This window comes from Canis aureus, chromosome 27, assembly GCF_053574225.1.
Source record: "Canis aureus isolate CA01 chromosome 27, VMU_Caureus_v.1.0, whole genome shotgun sequence".
Classification (NCBI taxonomy): domain Eukaryota; kingdom Metazoa; phylum Chordata; class Mammalia; order Carnivora; family Canidae; genus Canis; species Canis aureus.
This window is the reverse complement of record NC_135637.1, coordinates 19,335,225-19,355,753: the sequence shown is the minus strand read 5'-3', so window position 1 is coordinate 19,355,753 and position 20,529 is coordinate 19,335,225. Positions and strand designations below refer to the sequence as shown.

Genomic DNA, 20,529 nt, shown 5'->3' with positions numbered 1-20,529 from the left:
TTTGCCAATCTCTGCTTTCGACCATCAAAAAAAATTTTAATATTTTGATAGCTTTTCTGATGCACTCTTAAGTTTTTGAGAGAAGCAGGATATTTCAAAGTTTAACTGCTATAAAGATAGAGAAGAAGAGTGTGAGCAGCAAAGGCTACGTCAGAATTAACCCAGGGATTCTAAGTGCAGAAAGCCATCACTTGAATGTTCAGAGAAGAGAATCAATATGTTTAAAAAGCCTACTCTCTCCCTCTTTTTTTTTCTCCTTTCTAAAAGGAGTTTCTTTCTAGATGGTTCATTTTTATTTTGCTTCATTGTTTCCTTTTTAGCATGGATTTTTCTGTCTTTTGAAGAAACTGTAAATAGAAACTTTAATGAAGAGATGGCTGTGAGCAATTGGGAGAGCTGAATTATCAGCTGCCAGGCAACTCTCATTCATTTCAGAAAATCTAATGGAAGCAGTGTTGGGAATGAACATTTTTGTCTCTGGGTAGCACAAACTTAGCCATCTGGGTGGTGCTAAGGCAAGAGACTCCTGCAAATCATTTGATCCATTAAGTATTCTTTAAAGAAAGAATGGATGGGGGTTTTTTGTTGGCTCAATCTGATTATCACCTTAATATTTTAAAGTGATTAGTTAATATCCTCTTGCTTGATAAAGATGTTATAAATAAACCTGCAAAGGTAATGTTGCAATCTGTTCTGAACACTGATACTAATCTTAGAGATTTTGAAGGTTACACACAGAGTTTGAAAAATCTGCTCTGACAGTTGACTCATTGCGCCTTTTATCAACATAGGTTTTCTTCCTAAAAGTTTCAAGAGATAGGATTTTTTTTTCTCCCATTAGTTCAATGTGTTTTGGAGATTTGCTTTTGGTGACATCCTGGGGAAATGAAAGCCGCATTTGGCCACCAGAGGGAGCAGCTGGTGGCCATGACTTCCATAGAAACTGAATTATCAGGACATTTTGAAAAGGTACATGCTGGTGGTTGAGTTCAAAGAAATGTCTCTGATGATTCATACCACAGTTGGCATACATGTGGAGTTTTAGATTTAATGACTGCTAAAAGTTCCACTGGGGGGCAGAAAACTTCTCAGTTTCAGATTTTCTTTCTCATCATAAGATAGATTTGTTAAATTGGCTTTTAGTGAGTTTTGGGAGACCAGGATGTCTGCAATCCAGGAAAACAGCATTTCTTGATTTTCAGCAGACAACTCGTGTTTGGTTTACAGCTTGTTGATTCCTCCCAGATTTGGCATTTATTCCCCACTTTTTCACTCAAAAGCTAATTTCTGTACAGCTATTCATCTTTTTATTTTCTCAACATTTTGCTTCTGCTTAGCCACCCCCTATAGAGTGTTTGCATTTAGTTTACAATAAAAACACCAAAGAGTCTCACATGAAAACTTGATTCCTGCACCCTTACAAGAGATTGCTAATGCCCGTCATCCCTTCCTCAGGAAAGGGAATGAAAGTTTGAGAAACACAGAAGGCATTGTTGTTTTGGGATTTCTATTTTTGTTGTTGTTGTTGTTGTTGTTGTTGTTAAAGATTTTACTTATTTATTCATGAGAGACACAGAGAGAGAGGCAGAGACATAGGCAGAGGGAGAAGCAGGCTCCCTGTGGGAAGCCTGATGTGGGCCTCGATTCCAGGATCCGGGGATCGTGCCCTGAGCCAAAGGCAGATACTCAACCACTGAGCCACCCAGGTGTCCCTGGGATTTCTATTTGAATAGGAGTATGTCTGCTATTTTCTTCCCACAAAACTCCAAGGCTCTGTTCAGAAGGCTTACTTTAGGGGAGATGTTGAAAGTTGTCCACGATTCCCCATCTTGATCCCACTCAACACTGACTGACAGTCCATCCCATGCTGAGATATAGCCACTGTTTCTCATCTCTCCCTGGAAACAGACCTGATTATCTTCTCAGATTTTTCCTGAAGCAGGGATTTGGTTAGCTGTTGGACTTATAGGATTCCTTGAAGGACGCAGTATAATAACAGCAGCTCAACAGATGAATGTGAATTCCTTTTGATGCTTGTAGCAAGCTGGGTACCCCAAGAACTCAAATTGCTGATAGAGATGTTGCCTGATTCCTTGCCTTCTTCCCCCTGGGCACCAACAGCTCAGGAAAAAGAAATGTTGAGGAGAAGGATCAACGCTCTGTCCTTGCTCTTGACAAAACACAAAAATTACTTACCCTTCTTGCTGACAGAAGTTCCAGACAGAAAAAGGAGCTTGAGGATAAAAGCTGCCCAAGATTTTCTCTCAGCTCTCTGCTTCCTCTAGAGCTTGGTATTTGTGCCTGTGAGCAGGGCCAGCAGTACTTTTAGGGACCCATAAAATGTTTACACATTTGTTTGTTGTTTTAATCAGAAGAAAAATACTGAGCTTTTAGGTCAAAGAAACTGTTTTTATAGATAATTCTAATGCTTTTGTCTGTATATGAATGCTGTTGTAAAATATAATTTACTTATTATTTTTATTTTTATTTATTTTTATTTTTTTAAAGATTTTATTTATTCATGTGAGACACACACACACACACACACACACACACACACACAGAGGCAGAGATGCAGGCAGAGGGAGAAGCAGGGTCCATGCAAGGAGCCTGACGTGGGACTCGATTCTGGGGCTCCAGGATCAGGCCCTGGGCCCAAGGCAGCGCTAAACCTCCGAGCTACCCGGGAAGCCCTATTTTTATTTTTTAAAGGTTTTATTTATTCATGAGAGATACAGAGAGAGAGGCAGAGACATAGGCAGAGGGGAGAGCAGACTCCCTGTGGGGAGCCCGATGTGGGACTTGATCCCAGGACCCCAGGATCACGACCTGAGCCAAAGGCAGGTGCCCAACCACTGAGCCACCCAGGCGTCCCTAAAATATATATTTTTAAAAGATTATATTTATTTGAGAGAGAGAGAGAGAGAAAAGCAGACTCTCCCCTGAGTAGGGAACCTGATGAGGGGCTTGATCCCAGGGCTCTGGAATCATGACCTCAGCAAAGGCAGACGCTTAACCAACTGAGCCACTCAGGTGCCCTGTAAAATATAATTTTTACTATATATGTAAATATATATAATATATATATGTATTTTTAAATAGCAGAAGGGGCCCAGGGAGGCATAGTGCCCAGAGCCATGAAAGTCATAAAACAACTGTGGCCAATGGGGCTAGAAAAAAAGGGATGCAAGAAAAGGATATATCACTTCACATAATTGAGCTCAAGTTCCTCTCTGTCCGTTCAGATAATTGTGCGTAGGTTGTGAAGACCTTTCGTTATATAACCCAGCATCACCCACTTTGTGTGCACCACCCAGACAGCCTGGTACCCCATGACTTCTGGGATTGATCTTCAATAATAGTATGCTTACTGGTGGGAGGAAGTAAAATGAGACCGTGCTTCACTCTGGGCTCATTATTTTCCTTTCCCAATTATCCAGAGAGGTGTGCTTGTATGAAAACTAACCAGTTTTCTGGGGGGGGGGGGGGGGCGCTGGCGGTGGGGTGGGGCGGTGGGGGTACAAAAAAAAAGAAAAGTATCCAGTTTTCTTTAGAACATCACCTCTGCTTTAGTGTGCATCTGGGGGGATTGCCTGCCACAATGGGATGAAAGGTTTGCTTTATACCTGTTGCTTAAAAAAAATCAATTATTGTTTTTACTGGTTAAAAACATGTCCTTGCTCAATGATACGTCTTCAGTGATTTCTTGAGAGAAGTGATCTTAGAGATGTTCACTGTGTATTGTGAATATCAAAGATGATCTTGATTCCATTCCTTATTCTTTTCATTTTATATCCTCCCCTGGCCCCCCTCTCACCCACCTCCAGTCACCTCGGATTGGATACATGCTCGTTCATAATCCCTATATGCTTTGATTTTTCAAACAGAATATTTTCATACTTTGCCCCAAAGTTTTCAAAATCATTGCCCATTTCTCCTGGTAAATCCAATTTTGAAAAACCAATTCAAATGTTCTGTTTTGATTTTAGAAATTCATTTTGGAAAAGGTCAGGCTGTTTGGATCACTTTAAAGGTTTGCTCAGAGGAACAAGATAATTCTTTCTCCAGAGTTTTGCTCCCAAGTTATTTTGACCAGAGCTAGTGTTTCTGACTCTTCCAAATTTCAGGGTGACTTGCATTTCAAGAGCAATGTTAAGTTCATCATTCAGTTTTGGCTCAGAGAAATTAATGGTGAGAAACCGACATGATGAGTTTCACCTTCCAAGATTCTTTCCACCGAGATTTCCAATTACCCCCTTGTGTCGTCTGAAAGGTTAATTTTAAAACTAGTACCATACCTAATTGTGTTAGGAGCACATGACTTCTAAAGGACAAATCTATATAAATGATTACCCTTGGAAGAAAGCTGCACGTAAGCAGTTTATCCTGGTTGTTCAAAGAGCATTACTTTCAGCTCTCTTGTGTTGCAGATACCTTAAGGTTCTGTGCTACTTGTACAGTATTATTTGCTCAAAGGATCTTACTAGATACAGGCACACATGTTCTAACTGGTGTTATTAATGATACATGATCTACATTAAAACAGTTGGAAGATTTTTATTTATTTATTTGAGAGAGAGGAGAGGGACAGAGGGGGGAGGGAAAGAGAGGGAGAGAGTCCCAAGCTGACTCCCTGCTGAGCATAGAGCCCAACATGGGGCTCGACCTCACAACTCTGAGGTGATGACCTGAGCTGAAACCAAGAATCAGACACTCAACCCACTGAGCCACCCAGGTGCTCCTACATTGAAATACCTCGAGGATTTAATATTCTTTTCTTCCTCTTCGCCCACCCTACAGCCCATTTTTATCCATCTTTTCTCTAGGACTGTTACCTGCTGATCTGTCTTCAGCACGCATCTTTCCTCTGTGGTCCATGGTCTTCTGTCTTCACTGCCTGTGTTTCTTTTAAGAGTTCTAAAGTTCGCCTTTCTTCCCTTGCATGCTCTTTAGGAGTACCAGGCTCAAGTGGAAGAAATGAGGTTGATGATGAATCAGTTGGAAGAGGACCTTGTTTCAGCAAGGAGACGGAGTGATCTCTATGAATCGGAGTTGAGAGAGTCTCGGCTCGCTGCTGAAGAATTCAAGCGGAAAGCAACAGAATGTCAGCATAAACTAATGAAGGTAGCCAACCACCTGCCACCTGCCAGAAGGCTGTTTCGGGGATAGACTCCTGGGTGATCTTAGCAGGGAAAAGGGAATACTAGCTTAATGAGTATATGTTTGGGGTATCATGGAATACTCTGCAAGGTCCTGGTCTTTCTATCTTTTTTTTTTTTTAATTGTTTTTTTTATTTATTTATGATAGTCATAGAGAGAGAAAGAGAGGCAGAGACACAGGCAGAGAGAAGCAGGCTCCATGCCCCGGGAGCCCGACGTGGGAATCGATCCTGGGTCTTCAGGATCGCGCCCTAGGCCAAAGGCAGGCGCCAAACCGCTGCGCCACCCAGGGATCCCTATCTTTTTTTTTAATAGAAGATAACTTATTTATCATCATCATTTGGCCATAGAGACCAAGAAATTATAGTAGGCAGTGTTGTCTCTGCAAGACTTTTAGGTTCTTGATATTTTCCAGTATGTTTTATCTCTTAAATTACAGGCTAAGGATCAAGGGAAGCCTGAAGTGGGAGAATATTCCAAACTGGAGAAGGTATTTTCCATTTTTGGTATTGCTATTTTATTGTATTTTTGGTAGATAATCTTGTTTATTTGAGAGAGAGAGTGCACGTGTGTGGGAGCTGGGGGAGGAGCAGAGGGAGAGGGACAAGCAAACCTGAGCTGAGTGCAGAGCCCGATGCGGGACTCAGTCTCACAACCCTGAGATCATGATCTAAGCCAAAATCAAGAGTTGGATACTCAACAGACTGAACTACCCAGGTGCCCTGATAATCTTTTAAATGTTACCCTTCACGAATAACATGCCAGCCAGCCGTTGGTTAAGAATACTCTTACAATGGATAGAGAACTCTCTTCCAGGTTTATTTTGATGGTTAATGTCTGGGCAACCACATTTAGCTTTAGCTGTGGTTCTGAAAGGGGTAAAAGACTCTGATTTTTTTTTTTTTTTAATTATGTCTGAACACAGTAACATGTAAACTGAGACACTTAGGAAAACGTAGGTGAAAATTCCTGTAGTCTTAAGGCACTGGGCGACTTTGCTTCTCTTGGCATTTGTGTTTTGCTGGTTCTAGGGGATTAGCATGCAGCTTTTCATTAGGACATTCAGAGACTTCTCTGATAGGCCTCTGTTCCTCCTCTCCATTAGGAGGGGCTGGAAAACAGAACAAAAAGACCCCATAGGAACCTTCAGAAAATAGCACTGCACTAAATGTAGTAATACATTAATGCCAATTTACCTTTTGCTTTATTTCCTGGGACTTTAATTATAGATCAATGCTGAGCAACAGCTCAAAATCCAGGAGCTCCAGGAGAAGCTGGAAAAGGTAAGCCTGAGGTGATTTTGTGGGAACTTATCCCTCATTTCCAGATACTTTTCTTTGCCTTGTCCTGGAGCCTGAGAAATGAAAGAGACAGACTTAGTTAGCCAGCACTGAGGAGAATGAAGGGGGGAGTGAGCTATTACCTGAAAATATCAGAGCTCTGAATATAGTTTTTCCTTTGGAGACATGTCAGCCGTGTTTATTTTTAAAAACCCAAGCTGTGTGAGACTCTCAAGTAAAAGTTCTAATTATACTACAATAGGACCCAAGAGGCCAAGAGGCTAGCTTCTCTCTCTTCAGGGGGCCAGGCTCCCCGTTTTGCATATTTGTATGAGAATCAGGTGTTATGCACGATCCAGACTGCTTTCAGTGAGAAACTATGGGCCCGTGGGAAGTCTGGGGGAGCCGGGGCATCATTTCTTGGTGGGGATAGGGAGGAGTCTCTGTTTTTTTTTTTTTTTTTTAAAGATTTGTTTGTTTGTTTGTTTGTTTATTTATTTATTTATTTATTTATTTATTTATTTATTTATGATAGACCTAGAGAGAGAGAGAGAGAGAGAGGCAGAGACACAGGAGGAGGGAGAAGCAGGCTCCATGCCGGGAGCCTGACGTGGGACTCGATCCCGGGACTCCAGGATTGGGCCAAAGGCAGGCGCTTAACCACTGAGCCACCCAGGGATCCCTGGGGTCTCTGGTTTATAGCGTCCTATGCAGGGGGTGCTAATGACCCTCCCTTTAGCTGAACGCTGGAAATGCTAATGAAAGGTCCAGAATTGATGTGGTTTTGAGACATGCCTGTCACAACAAGAGTGTCAATGTGTGTCCTGGCCTGGTTTAGTAGAGCCTCTTCTTACTTACTCTTTTGTTGTTGTTTTTAAGTTGTGGTGAAAAATACATAACGTTGAATTTACCCTTTTACCCTTTTATTTTTTTTAAAAAAATTTATTTATTTACTTGAAAAAGAAAAAGCATTTCTGTGGATAAGTTGGGGGAGGGGCAGAGGGAGAGAATCTTCAAGCTGACTTCTGCTGAGCCTGGAGCCTGATTCTGCCGGGCTTGATCTCATGACCTGAGCCGAAACCAAGAGTTGGATGCTTAACTGGCTAAGCCACCCAGGCGCCTCTACCATCTTAACCATTTTATTTTATTTTATTTTTTAAATTTTTTTCTTTTTAAATTTATTTATTCATGATAGTCACACGGAGAGAGAGAGAGAGGCAGAGACACAGGCAGAGGGAGAAGCAGGCTCCAAGCACCGGGAGCCCGATGTGGGATTCGATCCCGGGTCTCCAGGATCGCGCCCTGGGCCAAAGGCAGGCGCCAAACCGCTGCGCCACCCAGGGATCCCTTAACCATTTTAAGTATGGAGTTTGGTAGTGTTAAATATATTCACATCGCAGTGGATCTCTAGAACTTTTTTATCTTGCAAAACCAGAACTCTTTATCTGCTAATTCTCCTTCCTTCCTACCCCTAGCCGTTGGTAAAACTAACCTTTTTACATTCTGTCTCTGTGATTTGGACTCCTTTCGAGACTTCATATGAGTAGCATCGTATAGTAATTGTTCTTTCATGACTGGCTTACTTTGCTTAGCATAATGTCCTTGAGGTTCTTTCATGTAGTAGCATGGGATAGCGGTTCCTTCTTTTTAAAGGCTACATGATATTCCATTGTGTAGATAGACCACATTTTGTTTATCCATTCATCCATCCTCTTCTCACCTATCCTGGAGATTGCTAATGAAAGCCTCTCCTGCCCTGTTTTAGCTACCCATTTGTATGAGGATTCATGTTTCTATCTAGAACTCTTTTCTCCACCAGGAGTGTGACACAAACCATAAATGTCACAGCTACTGGGGTAATTTTAAATTTTCTAGTAGCCACATTAAACAAGCAAAAAGAAACAGGTGAAGTTGTTTGAATGATACGTTTACTTAATCTGATAGAGCCAAAATGACACAGTTTACTTCATCTGATAGAGCCAAAATTGCATTGTCTATCAATATTAAAACATTTACATGGTTTCAGTTTTTAGATGAATCAAACATAAGCTACATTAGAAATTAATTTTCCGGTCACACCAGCCACACTGGGGATGTTCAAGGGCTGCCCATGTCCCGTGGCTCCTGTGTTGGACAGTGCTAGTCTCGAAGCTTTCTTGAAGTTTTTACTCTTTAAAATTATAATTCAAAGGAAAGAAGTGTGAGCTTTTTGGTTTCTTACACTTAGATCTTTGCTATATGATGCTGTAAGAGCTGCAGTGTAGTTGAGACCCAAATGAAAATTAACTTCAAAAGGTTTAGCTGTGTGTGTGTGTGTGTGTATGTGTTTAAAGCACAGATTGTGAATTACCAGTGAACTCTATGGTTGCTGTAGCCTTTGATAGGTTGAAGAAAAGCTTACAGTTTTTATCCTATTTTGAAATAAAAGTAGTACAGATTGCCTGTAGGAAAATTAGCAAATGAGATAATTAAATAAGAAGAAACAGTGCTCTGAGGGTAAATACATTCACACCTGGTGGATAAGTCCTGCTAGACCGTTTGGTTTGCATTTACTAGGTTGCGTTGAACCTAAGATACTAATGATCAGCAGATACACCTTTATCTGTGCACCTCAAGAAGGAAAAATTGCCATCCATTTTAACTGTGAGATGCATTCCAAATTCAGTGACATTGAAATATATATAAGTGTGTCTTAGCGTGGAGGAAATACAGAATAAAGTGAATGTTTATGGGTTTTGAAAATGGATCTGCTACAGTATACTTAGTATTGCCTGCCTTTTATGGAGGAGACTGTCACCATCTTTTTCTGTGAATAACTTTGGCCATCTGTGTCCTGCTCCTTCTTCCCTGGTAGGCTGTAAAAGCCAGTACGGAGGCCACTGAACTGCTGCAGAATATCCGCCAGGCAAAGGAGAGAGCCGAGCGTGAGCTGGAGAAGCTGCAGAACCGGGAGGACTCCTCTGAAGGCATAAAAAAGAAGCTGGTGGAGGCTGAGGTGAGCAGGGGTCCTCAGGCTGTGGTGGACGGAGCCTAGGTCCCAGCGTGGCCACCCATGAGCAGCCGACCAGCTTGAGGCCATGCCAGCAAGAAGGCCCCAGAGAACCACTTTGCCTTCTGCAAACCCCTTTGAAACCTGGGAGGCCTGGCAACGTTTTCCCCAAAGGGGAAGAAAAGACCGGTCACAGTGGTGGCCAGTAGAAAGGTGTCCTGAGGAAAGCCTTGCTTTTCTGTTTGTTTTCCTCTGGCCTCACTAACCTGGGAGGCTTTATGTTCTAATAGGTGAATCATAACGCTGTCCCTCAATTTCTCTTTTTCCTCCCTCCGCACCCTTGTTTTTCCTTGCCTCCTCCCTGCAGAGTGAATAACGTTACCTTCAAGGCGTCAGCTATTACCCGTGTGTCGATGGCCCCCTGGGCCTATATTTTGGCCCCCTCCTCTCCCTCGAATTCTTTGTTGTTGTTGTTGTTGCTGAAACATTTGATACAATTATACAGGAAACACATGAGTGTCTTCTCGTTGTGACAAACTTGAACAGTACTGAAGAACGCAGAATAAAAAATAATACTTCCCCTTACTCCCCTCTGCCTCCCCCACCGCCTTGGTGATTGTCCCAGAGAGCAACACATCGTAGTTGATTTAACCATCACACCCTACCTCCCCCTATTGCTGGGCCCTCTGCCTTCCCCTGCCACAGTGCTGTGGCTGGTGCATCAAATCTAGAACAAACTCGGTATCTTTCCCCATGAGCGGGGCTCCCTTCTTAATCTCCTCATGCCAATCCAGGCCACCGTCATCCATCTGGTCACCCCAGGCTTGAAACCTTGACATCATCTGCTTCTCCTCGTTTCCTGCCATTCAGTGAACTGCTCAGTCCTATAAAGTCCAGCCCCACTGTTTCCCCCGTTCACCCCTTGTTTGCCATTTCTGTGGGCCTCCTCATGGTCCAGGCCTTCTTTCCCTTAGCTGAGCGCACTTGCTCATTTCTTGGCTGCCCCCCACCCTGATTTCCATCTTCCCTTCCTCCTCTCTGGCTTATACCATGTAGGACTCACGGGCCTCAACACAAGGCTCGTTGGCACCCCCCTGGCCCATCCCAGAGCTTTCAGAGCTTCCCTGTATCCTGTGTGCACCCCTGAGCTTGGTACGTGAAATTCTGAGCCATTTGACCCACTTAACCCACTAGAGCTCCCTTTTACCTTCTCTCCTATTCTGTCCCCTAAGGCATCTTATGCTATAGCCCCTGGAGGCTTCACCTGGGGCTGCACTCGCTCCCACCCCACTCCGTATTTCTGCTAATGTGTCTGCCTTGACTGAAGGCCTTCCACCTCCCCTCCTACCCTCCCCACTCCAGCCTGGGTATCCCAGCGTCCTCCAAAGCTCACATCTCTGTGACTTCTCCCCTTAGCTCGTTCAGTGAAAAGACCTCACTTCCACTGCCCTCTGCACTGATTTTCTGTATGGCCCTTCCCCGTCTTAACCTATATTATGTTTCTTTATGTTTGTCTTATCTTTTCCAAGGGCAGGAATTCTGTCGGCTTCCTCTCCGTATTTTCCGTGATGCCTAGTGTGATACTTTGCAGATAGTAGGTGCTTGGTAAATATTTGAATGAATGAATGCACTCTTATAACCCACACAACCAAGTACTTGGATTCTAGAATCTTCTTTGCCTCACCGTTGCTTCAGGTGCCCGAGACTTCTCTTCCTGCCTTGTGCGTATGCTTCTCGAGGGTGCTCTCCCTCGGTGCAGGCGCTGTGCCCGTAGCGGTTACTCCATTAAAACTCTCTGATTGATTCACGATCTACAGGAACGCCGCCATTCTCTGGAGAACAAGGTAAAGAGGCTAGAGACCATGGAGCGTAGAGAAAACAGACTGAAGGATGACATCCAGACAAAATCCCAACAGATCCAGCAGATGGCTGATAAAATTCTGGTGAGCAGGAACAAAAGCTGAAAAGTTAAAAGACAACAGGTTAGAGGTTGCAGAGGGAAGGGGGTGAAAAGCGGAATGGAGCGCCGCCACCAGGGGAGGTGTCACCAAGTAGGTGAATGGAGAGAGGTGGCTTCAGTGTCTGCCACATGCTAGGATAGCACCCATCACCAAATGTTGGACGTCTCAGCACCGGTAACAGATCCGTAAATACTATTTTTCTGCTCTGTTTGCTACTGCCTGACATTTTAAAATATGAACTTGCATCCTCTGTCATTTCCAATACATTTCTACAGGAGCATTTACGTACTTCTATCAGCAGAGTTTTGTATGGCTGTTAACTTTGCGATGGCAATTACAGTGGGGATTTAGACCTTTAAGATCAAAACTCAGATTTTTGCTTTTTGGAGAAGAGAGAAATTAGTCATGCAGGGTTGTTTTCTGCAGAGTAGTATTTGTCACAGATCCGTATTCACCCACTCACTCTCTCTGCTATAGTTGGTTATTAGTATTATCCCCCCCCCCCCTTAATTTCCTTAGATGTAGCAGGTCTTTTTTTAGATTCGTAAATCATCATGATTCTGTTTTTGGCTCCGGTGACCAAATTAACTTCATCAGGGAAGGCTGGCTCGGGTGGTACTTGTGGATGTGGTGAAATTTTGTCCCAGGCAGGTGAACTTTTAAAGAACTGTCCTTGGATCTCAGTTCCAAAGCTGAAATGTGTGCCACGTCTGGGAGTCTTAGCGATGACATGGAGTCTGTTCCTAGCCCCCTCCTCCCTGCCCCTAGGAGAGACCCTGCAGTGGTCGACCATTCCTTTCCACCCTAAGGAGTAGAGGTGGTGAGCAGGGCAGGGCATCTCTCTCTCTCTCTCTCTCTCTGTCTCTCTGTATCACTTCTGGGAAGTGGGTCACTTGCAACTATATGAACTCAAGAATGGCCAATTTATAGGCCTGTCCTTAGTACTTCAAACAAACAAACAAAAACAAAAAACAAAACACCCCAAACCCTTCAAAACATTACCGGTGTTTGCATATATTCATGAAGATATGGATGCTCTTGGGCGAACAGGTGAAAGAGAAACTGGTTGAATTGTTTTGCTTTCACACACAGTCTTCGTATATACGTCTGCACACAAAGGCAAATGTGACTGTTAGTCTACCCTTTCTGTTCTCTTGTTCCATCATCAAAGTTTCTCTTGGCGATTGTCAAGTGTGTGAATTTTATCGTGAGTAAAATTAGATCCTACCAAGATTCCACCACCGCTGTCCCTTGCTTGGTGCAAACGAAGTGGTTAAGTCTCTTGTGGTTGCAAACTGTTTCTCTGTTTAATGGTGATGTGTTCATTCATTCATTCAACAAATATTTAATGAGCTTCTACTATGTGCCAAGCACTGTTCTAGGAGCTGGAAACGTAGCAGCGAACAACAATGTTTGCATAACAGGACTGAAGAGTTTGATCTAATACATAGAGAAAAGATAACGTTTTACAAAAATGACAACAACAACAAAAAATGGCAAACCACCAAGAAGTCAGATTTAGAATATTTGCTTTTCCAAAGATACACTTGAAATTAAAATGTTAGGGATATAGAGTTCTGCGTTCTGGGATTCTGTATTCTAAACTCCTATTCATATATAGAAATTGGGTCTTAAAGTCATTAGGTTCAGGTATCTGAGTTTTGACCTGGTTTTAGACCCTCCTTTCCATTCCTATGCTATCTTAGGAGGACAGAAACTCAGAAAAGATGATTATCAAGTGATTTCTAACATAAAGAAAAACAGATTTCTTTGTTCAAGGGTATCTTGCCACCTGCCTACCTTTGTGGTTGTGACTTCATTTATCAGAAAGTGCCTTTTGCTAAAGAAACCTGTGCGTAGACTATGAAATACCCAGGACGTGGGCAGAGGTGGTCCTTAATCCTGTCATATAATGATGATGCTTGGAAACAGATCCCAAAATGTCATTTGCTTTAAAATATTTGCTATTCTGATAAGACCTTTTCAAAACAGGTAATTGGGGTTCTCATTATAGCAAAGTCTTTTGCTTTAATGAAAGAATTCATTGCAGGAGATCTTTTAGTGCACATAAAGCCCTTAAAGTATGTTTTTATTAATTAAAATCCTGTTTACATTCAACTTTTCAAGATCACATCTGTTAGACTGCAATAGATCTTGTGCACCTGGTCTTAATATTGAACACTTTACTGGCCCCCAAAGCAAAGTCAGTGCTTGTAGGCTTTAGAAATTCAAAAGCTTAATCAGTAACATTTTATGTGCATATGAATCTGAGAGTCTTTTTTCCCCACTTTATGGACATATCCTGTATAATTTCCTCATTCTTCAAAATTCTCATAATTACTTCTACTTCAAGGAAAAATTTCGTAACTGTGAAGAGATGAAAACTTGGGGTAATGACTTTTGATATTAGTAATTAACTAATGGGTCCAGATTCATAAGAATTAATGTGGATGCAGATATCTGCATTTAGAGAATGTTTCAGTGGATTGATGCTGCCTTTTATTAGATCAGTTTATAATACATTGGCAAATGAATTGATATAATTTTCAAATGAATAACGATTTTGTTTAAAAGCAGAAATCTTAGAATGGAGGGAACATTAAATCTGAACTATTTATATCACTCCAAACTCTCTTTCCATCTTTAATATATCTGCATACATATTTTGGTCATTATTATCAGTGTATTTTATGTGCTACTTTGTTCCCATTAGCATTGTAGCCTATAAACAAGATACATGAACATCTCCAGATACTTGCATTCTCCACCCACCAGCCAGCTTAAAAAATAAAATCCTTCAAACCTCAAAGTGTTTGAATTGTAACATTAATTTTTTTCCCATGGCTAGGGTGAGCAATCACGTTGATAATCAGAAAGACAAAATCATTTTTTAGGATAATAAAATAACTTGAGTTTTGAAAGAAATTAAAACCACGTTTCTCATTTAAGGCCATAATGAGAGTGACAATGGCCTAAGGTTCAAGACAGTGGTGGTCAGGGGCTTTGTGCTGCACTAAACTTTCAAATGTTGCCTTGTGACTGTCATTTCCCTGTGCACAGATGAAGAGCTGCTTTTGTCTGACCTGTCACACTGACAGCATTCTGATCCCAGCCTACCGGCTGCATGTGTATGTTTGTGACTACTTGGACCTGGAAACCCCAGGGCCAAGGATCGGTGGTGGTTTCCTTCCCAAGAGCCTCAGGGGCTAGTCATGAAGGAACGTGTGCCTGTTGCTTGTGGTGCCAAAGTCACATTTCCCATGAATGTCTAACACACATGAGCTCTGTCTTTCCCTTTGCACACCTGACTGTCTGTTCCTTTGTGTCCAGGAGCTGGAAGAGAAGCACCGCGAGGCCCAGGTCTCAGCCCAGCACCTAGAGGTGCACCTGAAGCAGAAAGAACAGCACTACGAGGAAAAAATTAAAGTAAACACACTTTCTGATTTTCCCTGGCATTCTTCCTATGGCACGACACAGCGTCTCTCTTGTCCTGGGCACTTTGGACCACTTCTTGCTAGACCAAAGGCCTATTGGGGGTAAATGCTGTCCTCAGGCCATGGTGGGAGGTTTTGGGATGTTAAACCATGTGGGGGTTTTGATATGTGATGTCAAAAATATATATGTATATATATTTATATATTATATAAATTTATATATATATAAATATATATATATATAAATTTATATATATATATCCATGATAATTTAGATTTAGCCACAGACTCCTCATTCTTGGCTCTAATTTCCTTCCTGGATCTCAGATCAGAACATTTTTCCATTGGTTTAAAGTATATCCCTGAGGACTTACTTTAATGAAGACCTGCTGGTGACAAGTTCTCGGTTCTGGGTGTCTGAAAGCGTCTTTATTTCACAGTCATTCTTGAAAGGTGTTTTACGTGGGGATAGAGTTTTGGGTTGGCAGTTCTTTGAACACCCTTTGAAGGTATCATTCCATTGACTTTTGACTTATTGTTGCCAATGGGAAGTCAGCTGTCAGTCTAACCATTGTTTTCTTTGAAAGTAATTGCTCTTTTTTGTTATTTGGCTGCTTTTAAAATTTTGCTCGGTCTTTAATTTTCTAAGTTTTACTGTGATGTGTCTAAATGGAGATATATTTCTCTTGCTTCAGATATGTAGGACTTTAAAATATCTTGGTATCTTTTATCAGTTTTGGAAAATCATTGGTTACTGTATCTCAAGATTGTCCCTTCCTTCCTTCCTTCTTCCTTTTTGAGAGTTTGAGTAGGCATCGTGTGCATTTTTTTTTTCATATTTTCCATTTCTTTATCTCTCAGTGCACACTGAGGGTGAGTTCTGATTTTCCCAGTTTACTAGTTCTGACCTGTAAAATCTGCAGTTAAGTCCATCCAGTGAATTTTAAATTTCAGTTCCTGTATTTTTGGTTTCTAGACATTTTATTTGGCTCCTTCCCAAGTTTACTAGGTTATTTAAGACAATAATTTTCTATTCCTAGCATTCATTTTCAGCTTGTCTTTTATTTCTTTAAATACATTGGAATAGTTGTTTTATGTTCTTTATTTATAATCTGAAGGTCCGTTTCTGCTCTTTTATTTCTCTTTGTTGTTTTTCATGGTGCCTATCTTCTTGTGTGCTTGGTCAGCTGCTCATCTTCCTTAGAAAATTATTAATGGGAATTCTTTGAAACTCTGAATAGAAATGTGTTCCTCCTTTGGGGGTGACCCTGGGCCTAGACTTCTCTGTCTTCTTATCCTTTGAGGCTATTAAAAATGAAGTTCCAGTTTATTTGGTTCAGCAAATGCCTCAAGTTAAAAACAACTTTGTGCCCATCTTAACTGTCTAGGTTTCTGCTTTCATTTAGAATTTTAGTCTCTAATTTCTTACTCTCTTGCCAATTTTGGGGGGAATGTTTTCTATACTTTATCTAACATTTTAAATCATTTTCCATAGGAGAGCTGTACTAAATAATCTAGCCCAATGTATAAGATATTAAATTCAATTATTATTTCAATTATTAGAATTATTATTTCAGCTCAATTATTATTAATAAATTCAGTGATCAGAAAAAATCCCAGCTTATCTATTTTCTTTTAAAATCACATCACATTTTCCTTATGATTTTGGACCAAGCCTTTAACTCAATTCTTGTGTTCCTGAGAATCAGACATTGGCCATTACATCTTAAATATTATGTTTTCCCATTCCAAATCAGACAATGAAGGAGGCTTTTAATTTTCGTGTTGATCCTGTTGTAGATTTTGGTATTCTGTGTTCCTTTTTTGGAGAACCAAGCATGTACATGCCCCCACAGACAACATCATCATCATCATCACCATCCTGGTACCCTTTTTTTTTTTTTTTTTAACCCCTGGAGTTACTTTTGGTCATTTTTAATTTAAAAAAAAAAAAAGAAAAATAACCCAGAAGTGACTTCAAAGTGTTGTAGCATGACCCCCTACTCAGCATAAACATTATATACTAATCCTTTTGATTTGAAATCTTACTGACTTCCCAACTTTTATCTTCAGAATAAATCAACTTCCAGAAAATTATGATGCAAATGGCACAATGAAAATAGCCATTCATAAAACTCATTCTGTAATTTGGGTGAGTATATTGACTTTCCTGTCCAAAAGCTGTGTTCTGTCTTAAATTGATATAAATGTCTACAGTGGCTCTCTCATTTCAAGTTCCTTGCTTCCCTCCCATGCATCTCCTCATTTGTGCTTCTGCCAGTTTAACTCTGGTGAAGCTGAGGTGTGTCTGTTTTTGATAGAGGCCGTCCCTCTCTACCTTTTGTTGGTATCATCACGTCCCAAAGTCAAGGTTTTATTTTGAGAATGAGTCACCCTGAAAATGTACTTCGTTGCTTTAGCACCCCATAAAAAGGAGCATGCCTGGTCCAGATACTCTGTGGTCTCCACAGCCATCTAGATGGAAAGAACTTTGTTTTATAGATCCTAGGGATTGTTATGAAAAGACTTGTTTTCTTCTTTCTTCCCTCCTGGAATCTTTATGAAACCATTTCTTTTTAGCCCATTCTGCTTTGTGCTTCCATTCCAGCCTCTCTAAGGCCATTTTAGTAATAATCATGGTCGTACCCTAGATTCTGTTCTTTTCTCATTTGTAATTTTAGAATCACGCCCCAGCATCCTAGAGAACGGGCCACTTATCCTGTTGAGCTTCTCCCTTCCTCCCTTGACCTGTCCACCACCTTTTGTTCTTCTCCACAAACTCTCAATCTATTTTTTTTCAGCAGTCAGTTCTAGTTTAAAGCCGTCTTTGAAATCTGTTCTTTCCTCTCTTTATCATGTGAACCCCCCTGCCTGCTGACTGGCTCCTTTTAGGGAGGATGTCCCCAGGAGCCATGAAGGTCCCTTCACAATAGACATTATGGGAAGGGCAGATCTCAGCCCCCTCTGTGACCCCAGTTCTTTCAGATTCTTCCCAGTATCGGAAGCAGTTGGTGTCATTCAGAAAAGGTAGAGTGGATTCTCTGTGATGAGAAATGGAGGGTTGTAGTCAAGGGCTCTGGCAAGTTATGATGTTGTCTTCCCCTGGCACCCCCTCTTTCTATCTTTCTTTCTTTCTCATTTGTTGTTTTGGCAACTGGTAGGGCTGTGTGTGCCTTGCAGAACATTAGATCAAGCTGGTGGATGGTGACACCATTACCGTTTTATTTTTTCCCCTTGGGAACAGAGGGTGCTTGCAGTGGTGTTCTCAGCACTGAGAACACATGATTTCTCTTCCCCTGGGAAAAGGTTTCTCTTTCCAGTGGGTTTTTTTTTTTTTTTTTTTTTTTTTTTCCCCAGCTGGATCAGAGGAAAGAGGCACTTTTTTTCCCCTTTCTCTTTTATGTTGTCTTTTCAAAATATTGACTCTCCGCCTACTTTATTGGCGGGCAGAACCCTCTTGTCCCCTGTCTGTTTCCCAACATCAGCCTTGGTCACACAGACATCCTTGGTCTTTAGCTCTCTGTCCCTCTGTGCATAGCCTTGGAGATACCTAGATTAATTCTGAACCAATTAAGAGCAAACAAGGTTCTGAAAACTGGTGCATTGACTACGATAAAGTGGTCCCTAGGTAACAGCTGCACATTGTAAGATCTGGGGACAGATCTTTTATTTCTCTCCTTTTGGAGTCTACGTCCACTGAGGATCTATACTTCTTGAGTGTTTCTGGCTGCCAATCTTAAAATAAGTTCTTAGTTGAAGTCCACTGGTTATTTGCCATCTCTGATGGTCATGCTTGACTTCTTACCCTCATCCCGGCTCATAAGCAGATTCCCATTCTGTCTTTTTGTCCCAGAGTTTTCTTGGCCTGTGCTTTTCCCAAGAGCCCCTGATCAGTCTTCCCTGCTCAGCTTTGCTACTTGGGACACTAACTTCTTTTTTTCTCATAGGTGTTGGACAGCCAGATAAAGAAAGACCTGGCCGATAAAGAGACTCTGGAGAATCTGATGCAGAGACACGAAGAGGAGGCCCATGAGAAGGGCAAAATTCTCAGCGAGCAGAAGGCGGTAGGTATAAGGAATTACAAAGCCAGTTTCCCAAGGAGGGTTTATGAAATGTGCCTGGAATCACATGCAAGGAGAGCCCATTCCAGCCGATGAATTCTTCCTGTTTGATCCTGTGGAGTTTGTTGCCTACAGCAGGCTCTCTGCAACAAATTCGTCTCATAAAAGCAGTGGGGAGGGGGAGTGGGGGAGTGGCTCAGGGTGGCCACTTTTGCCTTTTGTGCTCTCCTTTGAGGGTTTCATCCTGGGCTGCCATCAACATTGTCCTTCACAAGGCCACCTGACAAAACAACCAGTGGCCCAAAGTCTTCCTTATGTGCTTCCTTTCTATGCACTCGCTTCTTGCCTTTCTCATCCATAGAGGCATGGGTTTCAGAAACTTTCTGCTTGTGAGGTTCACCTGTGGTGCTTGTTAATCCACCTATGATCCCAAATCCAACAGGGACTTTGGACCCCAGAATCCCCAATGGAAGGGCCTAGGAAGTTATATTTTTAACCAGCAACTTCCCCCCTCCTCCCTGATTTTTATGATTTATTAAGTTGGGAAAACTTTGGTGTAGAGAATCTAGGATGATAGAGAAATGACAGACCCATGGGTGATGAGACACACCAGTTTGCAGATTCAAGTCAGGCTTCGGCAGGCCCAAGTCCCATGCAGATGATGCGGGGGGCTCATGGGGCCTGCTTACTCACAGAATGTTGGGTTCCTATGTGGTTTCAACACAGGCCACTTAGGTAGTGTGGGGATGTGTCATCTCTGTCTGAGAAAACAACTATGTGCTGCTGTCTAGGCAGGAAGACTTGGGCCCCTTGGGGTATAGACCAGTTAACTCCCCTGTTACTTCTGGTCAGAGAGCCTCCATTTATCTCAAGGGGAGCCTTTGGCCCCACAGCCCCAGTTTTTCTTGCTCCGGTTGAGCTGTCCATGTGTGAGGTTTCCAGGCTCCCCCTGTGTTTCAGATGATCAATGCTATGGATTCCAAGATCAGATCCCTGGAACAGAGGATCGTGGAACTCTCAGAAGCCAACAAACTGGCGGCAAACAGCAGTCTTTTTACTCAGAGGAACATGTAAGTATTCAGATTCCACCTGTGTGCGTGATCACAGATTGGTCTTCTCTCCTGGGGCGTAAACTTCATCCTGTCGATGAAGCCAGAGCAGATTTAATTACTTCTGTCGTTTGTTCCAGACCCTGTAATACATGTGTAATTTTGCCCTCTCTTAAGCGGTCTCCTTCTGCCATGCCCTTTCTTTGGAGCTGAGTTTTCTTAACAGCTTCAAATTGCCATCAGATTACAGAGCACTCTTGCTCTCTCTAATGAGGCCTATTTATAGTTGGCTTTTGAGAAGCTGTGGTCCTTATTCCCCAGACTTGCCTCCCATGATGAGCCAGAGGTGATCTTGTGTGTGCCTGGCTGGGCCACCTACCCTGCTATTGTGAAGTAAGGTCCAGGGGCATGAGGTTTGCAAGGACTCCCCATCTTCCAGGGGCACTTTGGTCTTAATCATCTCCCCCAAAGAATGAACATCTCTGGGATTCCTCCCCTGCTTAGGTACCTCTCTTCAGAGATCTTCTAAAACATTCCCATTTTCACTTAAACCAGCTCAGTGAGCCACTTTTTGGTCTTTGAGTCATTCTAGTTT

At 42.1% G+C, this 20,529-nt stretch overlaps 1 protein-coding gene across 13 annotated transcripts in view; it reads left to right on the top strand.

The window, feature by feature from the left end:
• CIT (citron rho-interacting serine/threonine kinase) overlaps positions 1 to 20,529 on the top strand; it is a 165,861-nt gene that overhangs the window by 84,811 nt on the left and 60,521 nt on the right. For 10 of the 13 annotated variants that reach the window (XM_077875863.1, XM_077875868.1, XM_077875861.1 and 7 more), the window contains 8 exons: positions 4,954 to 5,124; positions 5,600 to 5,650; positions 6,390 to 6,443; positions 9,295 to 9,435; positions 11,247 to 11,372; positions 14,721 to 14,816; positions 18,772 to 18,888; positions 19,846 to 19,955. In XM_077875863.1, coding sequence (XP_077731989.1) covers positions 4,954 to 5,124; positions 5,600 to 5,650; positions 6,390 to 6,443; positions 9,295 to 9,435; positions 11,247 to 11,372; positions 14,721 to 14,816; positions 18,772 to 18,888; positions 19,846 to 19,955 — 866 coding nt within the window. The remainder of the gene's footprint in view (positions 1 to 4,953; positions 5,125 to 5,599; positions 5,651 to 6,389; positions 6,444 to 9,294; positions 9,436 to 11,246; positions 11,373 to 14,720; positions 14,817 to 18,771; positions 18,889 to 19,845; positions 19,956 to 20,529) is intronic. The other 3 variants (XM_077875869.1, XM_077875866.1, XM_077875865.1) reach the window with 1 other exon arrangement.